At 39.5% G+C, this 12,362-nt stretch overlaps 1 protein-coding gene across 1 annotated transcript in view; it reads right to left on the minus strand.

Moving 5' to 3' along the window:
- Positions 1-480: 480 nt before the first annotated feature.
- Positions 481-12,362, minus strand: part of EFHC2 (EF-hand domain containing 2) — a gene marked incomplete at its 5' end in the record, with an annotated part of 214,004 nt that continues 202,122 nt past the window's right edge. Inside the window, one exon of the mRNA XM_081277962.1 lies at positions 481-774. Coding sequence (XP_081134088.1) covers positions 667-774 — 108 coding nt within the window. The 3' untranslated portion in view covers positions 481-666. The remainder of the gene's footprint in view (positions 775-12,362) is intronic.

Consider the following 12,362-nt stretch of genomic DNA (forward strand, 5'->3'; position numbering starts at 1 on the left):
GGTCATACTATAATTATATACACATGCATATATTCCTAGGCTAAAAAGCTGACTTTAGATTCAAAAAGGGCATTAAAAATACAAACACTGCATATGTTTCAATTTTTCACCCAAGTGTGTGTGTGCTGGCAGGGAGGAGGTTTCTTTTCTTCCCATAACTTTACTAATTTCAGAAAATAAATACATTCACTCTAGAGAGGTTTAAGACTTATTTTGATGAGGTGAGTTGCCATAAAACTTAATTATATAAGTAATAAACACATGTCAAAAAGATTTAAAAAATGTTTACTAGAATCACAACTTATTGCTCTGATATAATTTGATTTTAAATTGTCATATATAGCTGTCAAAAACTATTTTATTTTTATATTGCAATAAATCAAAATACATTGGATGGAAAAATTATCGTTAAGATTCTTTGGTATTTATAAATCATACATACGGTAAAAATGTTCAACATTTCTTTAAATGGCATTTTTAATAGTGCTGGTACATTAGTAATATAATATGATGCTCTGAAAAACGAAAATGACAAAAGATTAATTGTGGTTTATAGATTTCTATTCAATATGAACCTTGTTTCTTTTTGCTTTTAATAAAATTATATCTACTAAAATAAACTTGGCAAAATTAGAGAGGTACATCAAAGGAAGTTGATTCAAAGTGTCATGGTTCCTCCTCCTCTAAGCCAAACACATCCCTCAAAAGGTCTAAGTATCTAATGAATTTCACAGGAATAGGTGATGGCATTCCGAGCCAAACATCTTCACATTTCTAGGAAAAAACAAAGATGGATATAATTAGAGCCACATTTCAAAACACAGTTTTGAAAATTCAACATCAAATTGTTTCTTGCCATTTGGTGAACAGTTTATTTTCAAAACATAATTCTTTGCTGTCCACTTCAGGATCATGAGGACTTTGGTATATTAGATTCTTTCCTCTTTCTCTTTTTTATTCCAGTGCTGGGGTTGAATCCAGGGTTTTGTGCATGCTAGGCAAATGCTCTACCACTCAGCTACATCCCCAATCTTAACTTCTGTATCTTGATCCTTCACTTGCTGCCTCTCTTAGAATTAAAAAGGTCCACACTCTGCCATGTGACTACAGACCCTCCCACAGAAGAGGAGGAATGTTTTCCCATCCCTTTGATAAGGGCTTGGCTACATGAATGGCTGTGGCTTGCGCACTTTTAGTGTTGGCCTGTTATACTTTTGCTACCACCATGAAAAGAGCATGGCCCTGGATACTGTTGGCTCTATAGAAAACCAGGCCTATTTGCAACCTGGAGCTCAGCCCAGTTACAGCCATCCAAGCTCACTTGACTTATAGGCCCATGGGCAAGAAAAATAAACATGTCTTGTGAACCACTAAAATTTTGGGAGTTGTTTGTTAGGCAGCACTACTGTAGTCATAGCTCCACTATACTTTATTAAGAACTCAACTTTTTTCCTGTTTATTTTTAAATGTTGCTGGGAATTGAGCCCAGGGCCTTTTGCATGCTAGGTGAACACTCTAAAACTGAGCTACATCCCCAGCCTTAAGAATTCAATTTTAAAAATTCAAACTGGTAGCTATACTGGCAGCTTGGGTCCCATTTCTTCAATAAGCTGTTAAAAGAGCACTGGATCACTCACAGTATCCTTTTAGGGATAAGCTACCTTATATATACAGTCATGTGCTACATAACAGTGTTTTTGCCAATGATGTACTGCATATCTGACAGTGATCCCATAAGATTATAATGGAGCTGAAAAACTCCTACTGCATAGTAAAGTCATAGCTGTCATGATATTGTGACACAACACATTACTCATACATTTGTGATGCTGGTTTAAACAAACCTAGTTTGCTGCCAGTCAGATAAAGGTATAGCACATACACTAATGTACATAAGTATGTACAGTTAGAATATATTGTTGGATAACGATAATAAATGACCATGTTGCTGGTTTATGCATTTACTAAAATTTTAATCATTAGAGTGTACTCCTTCTACTTAAAAGTTTACTGTAAAACAATGTACCATGTTATGCTATGGTGGCCTCATATCTTGTGTTTACCATGCCTCTTGATTTCATTATTTTCTTTTGTTCTTCATTTAATCTCATATCACTTTATTCATTAGGGCTCTAGAGTAATAGGCTGTACTATATGTATACACACACATACACAAACAGCATATGGCCCAGGAATATACTAGCAGTAACATCTAAGTTTGTGTAAAGCATACTCTTAGGATTCTCATACAACAGTAAAATCACCTAATGATGCATTTCTCAAAATATATCCCTATCATTAAGTGACATATAACTGTATGTGTATGTGTATATATATATGTGAAAACTTTTGCATATGCTACAATGGTCAATTAATATTAATATCAACAGAGGGAAAGTCCACAACTGCAGTTGCTTATATTTCTATTATCAAGGTTATATAAAATGTTCTATTTCTTCTTTTGTTTTGTTTCTTGTAGTGCTAGGGATAGAACTGAGGGCCAGGTGCATGCTAGGCAAGTGCTCTAACACTGAGCCACACTCCTAGCCTACAAAAAGGTTTTAAATCTCCACCGGTGTTACATTAGTATCCACAGTCACAAGGTGTCACAGAAACACAGGGAAAGGCTCAATAAGTCTATGTGATGGAATTTTGGAAGCACACTGAGTCAGCAAGGTTTCAGTTGGGCCTTATGGGATGAGGAGCATGTCTGCAGCGGGTTAAAGCACTGAAGGGTGCTCCAGGCATAGGGAATAAAATAAGCAAAGGCCTAAAGACCTCAATATCTATTTTCAAGAAAGAATGAGTGGCCCAGTGTGGTCTGTAAGGGATAGTTCATACTTGAGACTGTGAAGAGAGGAAGCTACTGGTTGGTCTTTTCCAGAGGAACAGCAGAAATCTGATTAGAAACTGATTAGATAACTTGTTGGGTATATGGCGAGTAAAATGAAATAGAGAAGCCAATTTGATGGTGACTGTGACAGTCCTGAGGAAAGATGACTGCACCATAAACCAGAACAGGTGAAGCTCGGCTGGAGAAGAGGGGCTATGTGTGAAAGATTCTACTGCAGGAAGACACAGAATAATAAGAAGGTAAGATTTGAAATGGTGATAAAAGAAAGGGATAGTAATATGGTTTGAATAATGTACCCCCACACAAATATATGTTGAGGTCCTGACCCTCCATATCTTAGAGAGTGACTTTATTTGGAAATCAGGTTTTTGAAGATGTAATCAGGTAGATTAAGATGAGGAAGATGAGGTCATATTGGAGTAGGGTAGAACATTACTGCAATAAGACTGGTGTCCTTAAAAGAAGATGGCCACAAGACACAAGGGGAGAATGACATATGATGAAAAAGGCAGAGATTGGGATTATGTAACTGTAATCCAAGAAATGCCACAGCTATGAGGAGGCAAGAAAGGATTGCCACACAGGTTTTCACCTGTTTTTAATTAAAAAACTACTCTGGAAAGGAACATAAAGATTCCTAAAAAAATTAGGAATGGAACCACTATTTGATCCAGTTATCCCACTCCTTGGTATATATGAAAAGGATTTAAAATAGCAATACAATTCACAATAGCTAAGCTATGGAACAGACTTAGGTGCCCTTCAACAGATGAATGGATAAATAAAATGTGATACATATTCACAACAGAGTACTACTCAGCCATAAAGAAAAATGACTTTATGACATTTACCAGTAAATGGATGGATTTGGAGACTTTCATGCTAAGTGAAATAAACCAATCCCCAAAAACTAAAGGCTGAAACATTGCTCTGATATGTGGAAGCTAATGCACAATAAGTGGGGAGGGGCAAGAATAAAAGTTCAGTGGAGTAGACAAAGGGGAATGGAGGGAATGGAGGAGAATGAACCTGACATAACTTTCCAATGTACATATATACCACCATGAACGTATCATGTACATACATAAGAAATTAATTAAAAGTAACTGGATACATGACAGAACAATCAATAAATGGAAGGGAATGGAGTTATTGGAAAGGAAGGAGAATTAGACATACTAGGGACTAAATTAGAAGAATGTGTATTCCATGCTTTTATAATTATGTCAAAATAGATTATACTATCATGTATAACTAAAAAGAACCAATAAAAATAATTCTAAATTTAGTAATAGTTGACAGTGTCCATATTAGTTTCCTAGGGCTGTGGTAATAAATAACAATAACCTGGGTGGCTTAAATCAACAGAAATTGATTCTTTCCCAGTTTAGGAGGCCAGTAATCTAAAACCAAGGTGTCAGCAGAATAGGCCCATGCCCCTCCCCTAGCTTGTAGAGGTTGTCAACCATCTTTGGAGTTCCTTGACTTGCTGAGACAGTTCTCTGCTTCTGTGTTCACATGGTGTTTTTTATATGTCTCTATTCTTTATGTGGCTATCTTATGAGGACTCCAATCATTGGATTGACAGTCTACCCTAATCCAGTATAACCTCATTTTAATGGATGATATCTACAACGATCCTATTTCCAAATAAGGTCACATTCTGAGGGTAGATATGAATTTGGGGGCAGGGGAAATATGCAACCCAGAGCAATAGCATGAATAAAATAAGGAAAGCAGGAAGAAAAAGAGTTAAAAGAAATTTCAGTGGAGAAATAAGGATCAGAGGGAGGCAGTATGTTCAATTTTGGACATTTTTATTTCAAGTTCCTATAGGACATCACAGTGAAGATTCTGGTAAACACCTGGAAATACAGTTCTCTAGAGTACACAGCTCACATCCAGACTATACAAAGATGTGGAAGTCACTGGAATATGAGTGATCTGTAAAATTATGGCAATTGATAATATTGATGTGGAATCAGAACCCCAAGTACTGGCCTCTTTAAAGCCCCAAATCTTAATTTAAAAGATGATTTATGATGATGAACTAGTTGAATATTTTTGCAGGGTTATAGGAATCTTCTCAATATCTAGTACTAATAATAAGACACTTATTGGTTATTTAGTATATGATAGAAGCTCTTTTAAGTGTTTTACATGAATCCCATTGTTTAATCGTCACAGAAAGTCCCCAAGAGGAAGATGATATCATGATGCCTATTTATAAAAGAGAGAAACAAGTCATAGAAGGATGAAATAGCTTATCTATAACCAAACCATCAGTCAGTGGAGAAGCTTAGATCCTATCCCTGGCTGTGAGACTCCAGAGCTATGCTTATCTACTAGGCTGCCCTCCAAGACAGCAATGGAGTGGGCCTGTTCAGAAGTAGCTAACCCCCATCCCACATAGCTACATTTGGTTCTGTCATTTTCAGCAAGAAAAGTTAAGTAGAAAACAATATTCTTGAATTGAAACTTTTTTTTTCTCTCAAGAATGCCACCTCTCAGAGACTGAGCCCAGTCCAACAACTGGCAATGTAAAGAAGGAAATGACCCTTCTGAATTCTTTCTCAAGGGTTCTTTGTGTAATTCATATCATATGGAACTTAATGAAATGGGCTTCCTCACACCAAAAAGTAGTGAACCATTGTGAACATATTAAGCAATATATTTTAATCAATGAAGGCTGAGATCTAGACATTCAACTCCTATTGAACACATTCTCAAAAAGCTGATTAAAAAATTTAGGGCAGGGATTCCCAAGATGGTCGCGAATCGAGTGCATCACACCCCGTGTATCGCGCCACTGCACGGGTGAATAACGAGTTAGAACGACAAAAAACTATCTTGTTAGGAACTTACAGCAAAATGGGAGTGCACCAAAACCTAGAGGAAGGATTTCCAGCACCGAGGTCCGGTAATTGAGTCTCATACATGAGCCAACTGTGCAACCGGAGATCCGGGCTGACTGATCCGCGCGGCCCGCCCCGCGGCTACAGACGGCGGGGAGCCACCGAGAAGTGACCAGCAAGCAGGGAGATTGCTGCAGATTCTGTGGAATCCTGCCGCCTGAGCACTCACAGAGCCCCGGGCTGAGTTCGGGATTTCAGATGGGGAAGGAAGCAGGACAGTTCTATCCCCCACAACGGAAACTCCACCAAGGAAACCAGCGGCCACCATCTTGGAGAGCTGAAGTAACCACCACCACTCCGACAGATTGCAACAATAAAACAGGTGCGTGTTACTCAGCTCATCTCCCATACAGCGGGGAATTCGCATAAAATCTCTCCTAGGCTCTCCGGGGTAGGGATTATCAGAGCAAGCCTGCATAAAGACGCAGGGAAAACTAGAGACACCCGACCTTCAACTCCCCCTCCCATCAGCGGGGAAAACGAAACCTGTATTGCCAGCGCGGGGGGAGGGGCAAGCGGAAAAAATCAAAACAATAGAGTGCGGGGGGGGGGGGGGGGGTTCTCAATAGCCACCCTCCACGCCCAACAAACAGCAGGCCCAGAGTACAGTTTGAACTGCCGAGGGGCATCACTCAGGGGAAATCTGGTCTAGCAGGAGAAACCAGGACTAGCAGGAGAAACCAGGGGACTAGAAGCCAGGCCCGCGCGACTGGGCAGCTAGAGATTGCCCGCCCACCAGCAACTGCCAACCCATTGCCCCTGCGACTGGGTGGCTGGAGACCGCACGCCCGCCTGCGACAGCTGGCCCATTGCCCCTGCGACTGGGCGGCTAGAGATCGCCCGCCCACCAGCAACAGCCGGCTCATTGCCCCGCCGGCTGCCTGTGCGACTGGGCAGCTGGAGACCGCCTGCCCGCCAGCGACCGACTGCGCGACTGGGCGGCTAGAGATCGCCCACCCACCAGCGACAGCCTGCCCGTTGCCCCTGCAACTGAGCAGCTGGGGACCGCCCGCCCGCCTGTGACAGCCGGCCCATTGCCCCGGCGACTAGGCAGCTAGAGATCTCCCGCCCGCCGGCGATAGCCAGCCCGCTCCCGTGCAACTAGGTGGCTAAAGACCGCACGCCCACCGGCGAATGATCATCCGCCCGCTGCCTGCACGACTGGGCGGCTGGAAACCGCCAGCCCGCTGGTGACCGACCCCACAACTGGGCGGCTAGAGATCACCCGCCCGCCAGCAACAGCCCACCCGCTGTCCGCGCGACTGGGCGGCTGGAGTTCGCACGCCCGCTGGTGACCAATCGCCCACCGGCTGCCAGCGCGACTGGGCGGCTGGAGACCGCCCGGCCACCGGCGTCCAGGAGCTGAAACCAACCAGAGACAGTCCAGTCCCACCCCTCCATTCGGACACCCCAGTAAGGAGCCTGGGGCCCGCCATAGCAGAGAGGTGATGTCACTGGAGCTCGGCCGTCGGAATTCCTTCCCAGTGGAATCCACTTTAGCAAGCATAGTCTACCAACACAAAGGAGAGACAACAGAGATATAAAAAACCAAAACAAATTTATAGAAGAGAGCAGAAACACAGCAATCAAACAGACCTGGAAAGTAGCGTGAACATCATGAAAAAACAAGGGAAAAAAGGAGTACAAACAATGCAGGACAACTTAAATCTACAGGAGGACCTAGAAACATCAGAAACAGGGATAGGGAAAGAACTCAAGGCATACCTAACTCAGATGGAAAGGAATATTAGAGAAGACATGAGACAGCAAGTCCAAGCAATAAAAGTATATTCTGAAAATGAATTAAACAAACAAATTCAAATGGCAAAGAACGAGCTTTACCAGGAGATAGAGATCTTAAAAAAAAATCAAACAGTAATCCTAGAAATGTAGGAAACTATAAACCAAATTAAAAACTCAAACGAGAATATTACAAATAGACTAGATCAAGTAGAAGTCAGAACATCAGATAATGAAGACAAGGTTTATCAACTCGAAAAGAATATAGTCAACACAGAAAAGATGCTTAAATCCCACGAGCAATCTATTCAAGAGATATGGGATGTCATAAAAAAACCAAATTTGAGAGTCATTGGGATAGAAGAAGGCATAGAGAATCAAATCAAAGGAATGGACAACCTATTAAATGTAATAATTCTAGAAAACTTCCCAGAGATGAAAGATAGAATGGATTGCCAAATCCTGGAAGCCTACAGGACCCCAAACATTCAAAACCGTAATAGACCAACTCCAAGACATATAATTATGAAGATAGCCAACATACAGAACAAGGAGAGAATATTAAAAGCTATGAGAGAAAGGAGGCAGATTACATTCAGGGGTAAACCAATTAGGTTAACGACTGATTTTTCATCATAGACTTTGAAAGCGAGAAGATCCTGGAACAATGTATTTCAAACGCTGAAAAATAATGGATTCCAACCAAGAATACTGTATCCAGCAAAACTAAGCCTCAGATTTGACAATGAAATTAAAATCTTTCACGATAAACAAAAACTAAAAGAATTCGCAGCCAGAAAACCAGCAATGCAAAAGCATTTTGAGCAAAATACTACAAGAAGAGGAATTGAAAAATAGTGCCCAAAACTAACAGCAGGAGGTATCTCAGTTAAGGGAGAGGAAAATAACCAAAAAGTAAAAACTAGTCAAACTTAAATAAATAAATAAACATGACTGGAAGTACAAATCATATTTCAATTGTAACCTTAAATGTTAATGGCCTAAACTCACCAATCAAGAGACATAGGCTAGTAACCTGGATCAAAAAAAAACAAAAACAAATTCAACAATATGCTGCCTTCAGGAGACTCATATGATAGGAAAAGACATACACAGGCTGAAGGTAAAAGGTTGGGAAAAATCATATCACTCACATGGACCTCGGAAGCAAGCAGGAGTGGCCATACTCATATCAAATAAAATCAACTTCAAACCTAAGTTAATCAAAAGGAATGAAGAAGGACACTATATACTGTTAAAAGGAACCATCCACCAACAAGACATAACAATTATCAATTTGTATGCACCAAACAATGGAGCTGCAATGTTTATAAAACAAACTCTCCTCAAGTTCAAGAGTCAAATAGACTACAACACAATAATTATGGGTGACTTCAACACACCGCTCTCACCATTAGACAGATCCTCTAGACAAAAGCTGAATAAAGAAACTATTGAACTCAATAGCACAATCAATAACCTAGACTAAACCGACATATATAGAATATATCAACCATCATCAAGTGGATACACGTTCTTCTCAGCAGCACATGGATCCTACTCAAAGATAGACCATATATTATGCCATAGGGCAACTCTTAGTAAATATAAAGGCATGGAGATAATACCATGCACCATATCTGATCATAATGGAATGAAACTGGAAATCAATGATAAAAGAAGGAAGGAAAAATCCTGCATCACATGGAAAATGAACAATATGTTACTGAATGATCAATGGGTTACAGAAGACATAAAGGAGGAGATAAAAAAATTCATAGAGACAAATGACAATACAGACACAACATACCGGAATCTATGGGACACAATGAAAGCAGTTTTAAGAGGGAAATTCATTTCTTGGAGTTCTTTCCTCAAAAAAAGAAAAAACCAACAAATAAATGAACTCACACTACACCTCAAAAACCTAGAAAAGAAAGAGCAAAACAACAGCAAATGTAGTAGAAGATAAGAAATAATTAAAATTAGAGCAGAAATCAACGAAATTGGAACAAAAAAAACATTGAAAAAATTGAAAAAACTAAAAGTTGGTTCTTTGAAAAAATAAATAAGATCAACAGGCCCTTAGCTATGCTAACGAAGAGAAGAAGAGAGAGAACTCAAATTACTAACATATGGGATGAAAAAGGCAATATCACAACAGACACTACAGAAATACAGAAGATAATTAGAAAGTATTTTGAAACCCTATATTCCAATAAAATAGAAGATAGTGAAGATATCAATAAATTTCTTAAGTCATACAATCTGCCCAGATTGAGTCAGGAAGACACACACAATTTAAACAGACCAATAACAAAGGAAGAGATAGAAGAAGCCATCAAAAGACTACCAACCAATAAAAAAGCCCTGGACCGGATGGGTATACAGCGGAGTTTTACAAAACCTTCAAAGAAGAATTAATACCAATACTTTTCAAGCTATTTCAAGAAATAGAAAAAGAAGGAGCTCTTCCAAATTCATTCTATGAGGCCAACATCACCCTGATCCTGAAACCAGACAAAGACACTTCAAAGAAAGAAAACTACAGACCAATATCTCTAATGAACTTGGATGCAAAAATTCTCAATGAAATACTGGCAAATCAAATACAAAAGCATATCAAAAAAATTGTGCACCATGATCAAGTAGGATTCATCCCTGGGATGCAAGGCTGGTTCAATATACGGAAATCAATAAATGCTATTCACCACATCAATAGACTTAAAGACAAGAACCATATGATCATCTCGATAGATGCAGAAAAAGCATTTGACAAAGTACAGCATCCCTTTATGTTCAAAACACTAGAGAAACTAGGGATAACAGGAACTTACCTCAACATTGTAAAAGCTATATATGCTAAACCTCAGGCTAGCATCATCCTAAATGGAGAAAAACTGAAGGCATTCCCTCTAAAATCTGGAACGAGACAGGGATGCCCTCTATCACCACTTCTATTCAATTTAGTTCTTGAAATACTAGCCAGAGCAATTAGACAGACAAAAGAAATTAAAGGCATAAAAATAGGAAAAGAAGAACTTAAATTATTGCTATTTGCGGATGACATGATAATATATTTAACAGACCCAAAAGGGTCTACAAAGAAACTATTAGAGCTAATAAATGAATTCAGCAAAGTGGCAGGATATAAAATCAACATGCATAAATCAAAGGCATTCCTGTATATCAGCAACAAAACTTCTGAAATGGAAATGAGGAAAACCACTCCATTCACAATATCCTCAAAGAAAATAAAATACTTGGGAATCAACCTAAGAAAATAGGTGAAAGATTTATACAATGAAAACTACAGAACCCTAAAGAGAGAGATAGAAGAAGATCTTAGAAGATGGAAAAATGTACCCTGTTCATGGATAGGCAGAACTAACATCATCAAAATGGCGATATTACCCAAAGTTCTCTACAGGTTTAATGTGATGCCAATTAAAATCCCAACGGCATTTCTTGTAGAAATAGATAAAGCAATCATGAAATTCATATGGAAAAATAAAAGACCCAGAATAGCAAAAACAATGCTAAGCAGGCAGTGTGAATCTGGAGGTATAGCGATACCAGAGTTCAAACTGTACTACAAAGCAATAGTAACAAAAACAGCATGGTACTGGTACCAAAACAGGCAGGTGGACCAATGGTACAGAATAGAGGACACAGAAACCAGTCCACAAAATTACGACTTTCTTATATTTGATAAAGGGGCTAAAAGCATGCAATGGAGGAAGGATAGCATCTTCAACAAATGGTGCTGGGAAAATTGGAAATTCATATGCAACAAAATGAAACTGAATCCCTTTATCTCTCTATGCACAAAAGTTAACTCAAAATGGATCAAGGAGCTTGATATCAAATCAGAGACAAGGCATCTGACAGAAGAAAAAGTTGGCTACGACCTACATACTGTGGGGTCGGGCTCCAAATTCCTTAACAGGACGCCCATAGCCCAAGAGTTAATAACAAGAATCAACAAATGGGACTTACTAAAACTAAAAAGTTTTTTCTCAGCAAGAGAAACAATAAGAGAGGTAAATAGAGAGCCTACATCCTGGGAACAAATTTTTACCCCTCACACTTCAGATAGAGCCCTAATATCCAGAATATACAAAGAACTCAAAAAATTGAACAATAAGATAACAAATAACCTAATCAACAAATGGGCCAAGGACCTGAACAGACACTTCACAGAGGAGGACATACAATCAATCAACAAGTACATGAAAAAATGCTCACCATCTCTAGCAGTCAGAGAAATGCAAATCAAAACCACCCTAAGATGCCATCTCACTCCAGTAAGATTGGCAGCCATTATGAAGTCAAACAACAATAAGTGTTGGCGAGGATGTGGGGAAAAGGGTACACTTGTACACTGCTGGTGGGACTGCAAATTGGTAAGGCCAATTTGGAAAGCAGTATGGAGATACCTGGGAAAGCTGGGAATGGATCCACCATTTGACCCAGCTATCGCCCTCCTTGGACTATTCCCTGAGGATCTTAAAAGAGCGTACTATAGGGATACTGCCACATCAATGATCATAGTGGCACAATTCACAATAGCTAGACTGCAGAACCAACCTAGATGCCCTTCAATAGATGAATGGATAAAAAAATGTGGCATCTATACACAATGGAGTACTACACAGCAATAAAAAATGACAAAATCATAGAATTTGCAGGGAAATGGATGGCATTAGAGCAGATTATGCTAAGAGAAGCTAGCCAATCCTTAAAAAACAAATGCCAAATGTCTTCTTTGATATAAAGAGAGCAACTAAGAACAGAGCAGGGAGGAAGAGCATGAGGAAAAGATTAACATTAAACAAAGACGAGTGGGGGGA

Source organism: Spermophilus citellus, assembly GCF_964194105.1.
Source record: "Spermophilus citellus genome assembly, chromosome: X".
Lineage (NCBI taxonomy): Eukaryota > Metazoa > Chordata > Mammalia > Rodentia > Sciuridae > Spermophilus > Spermophilus citellus.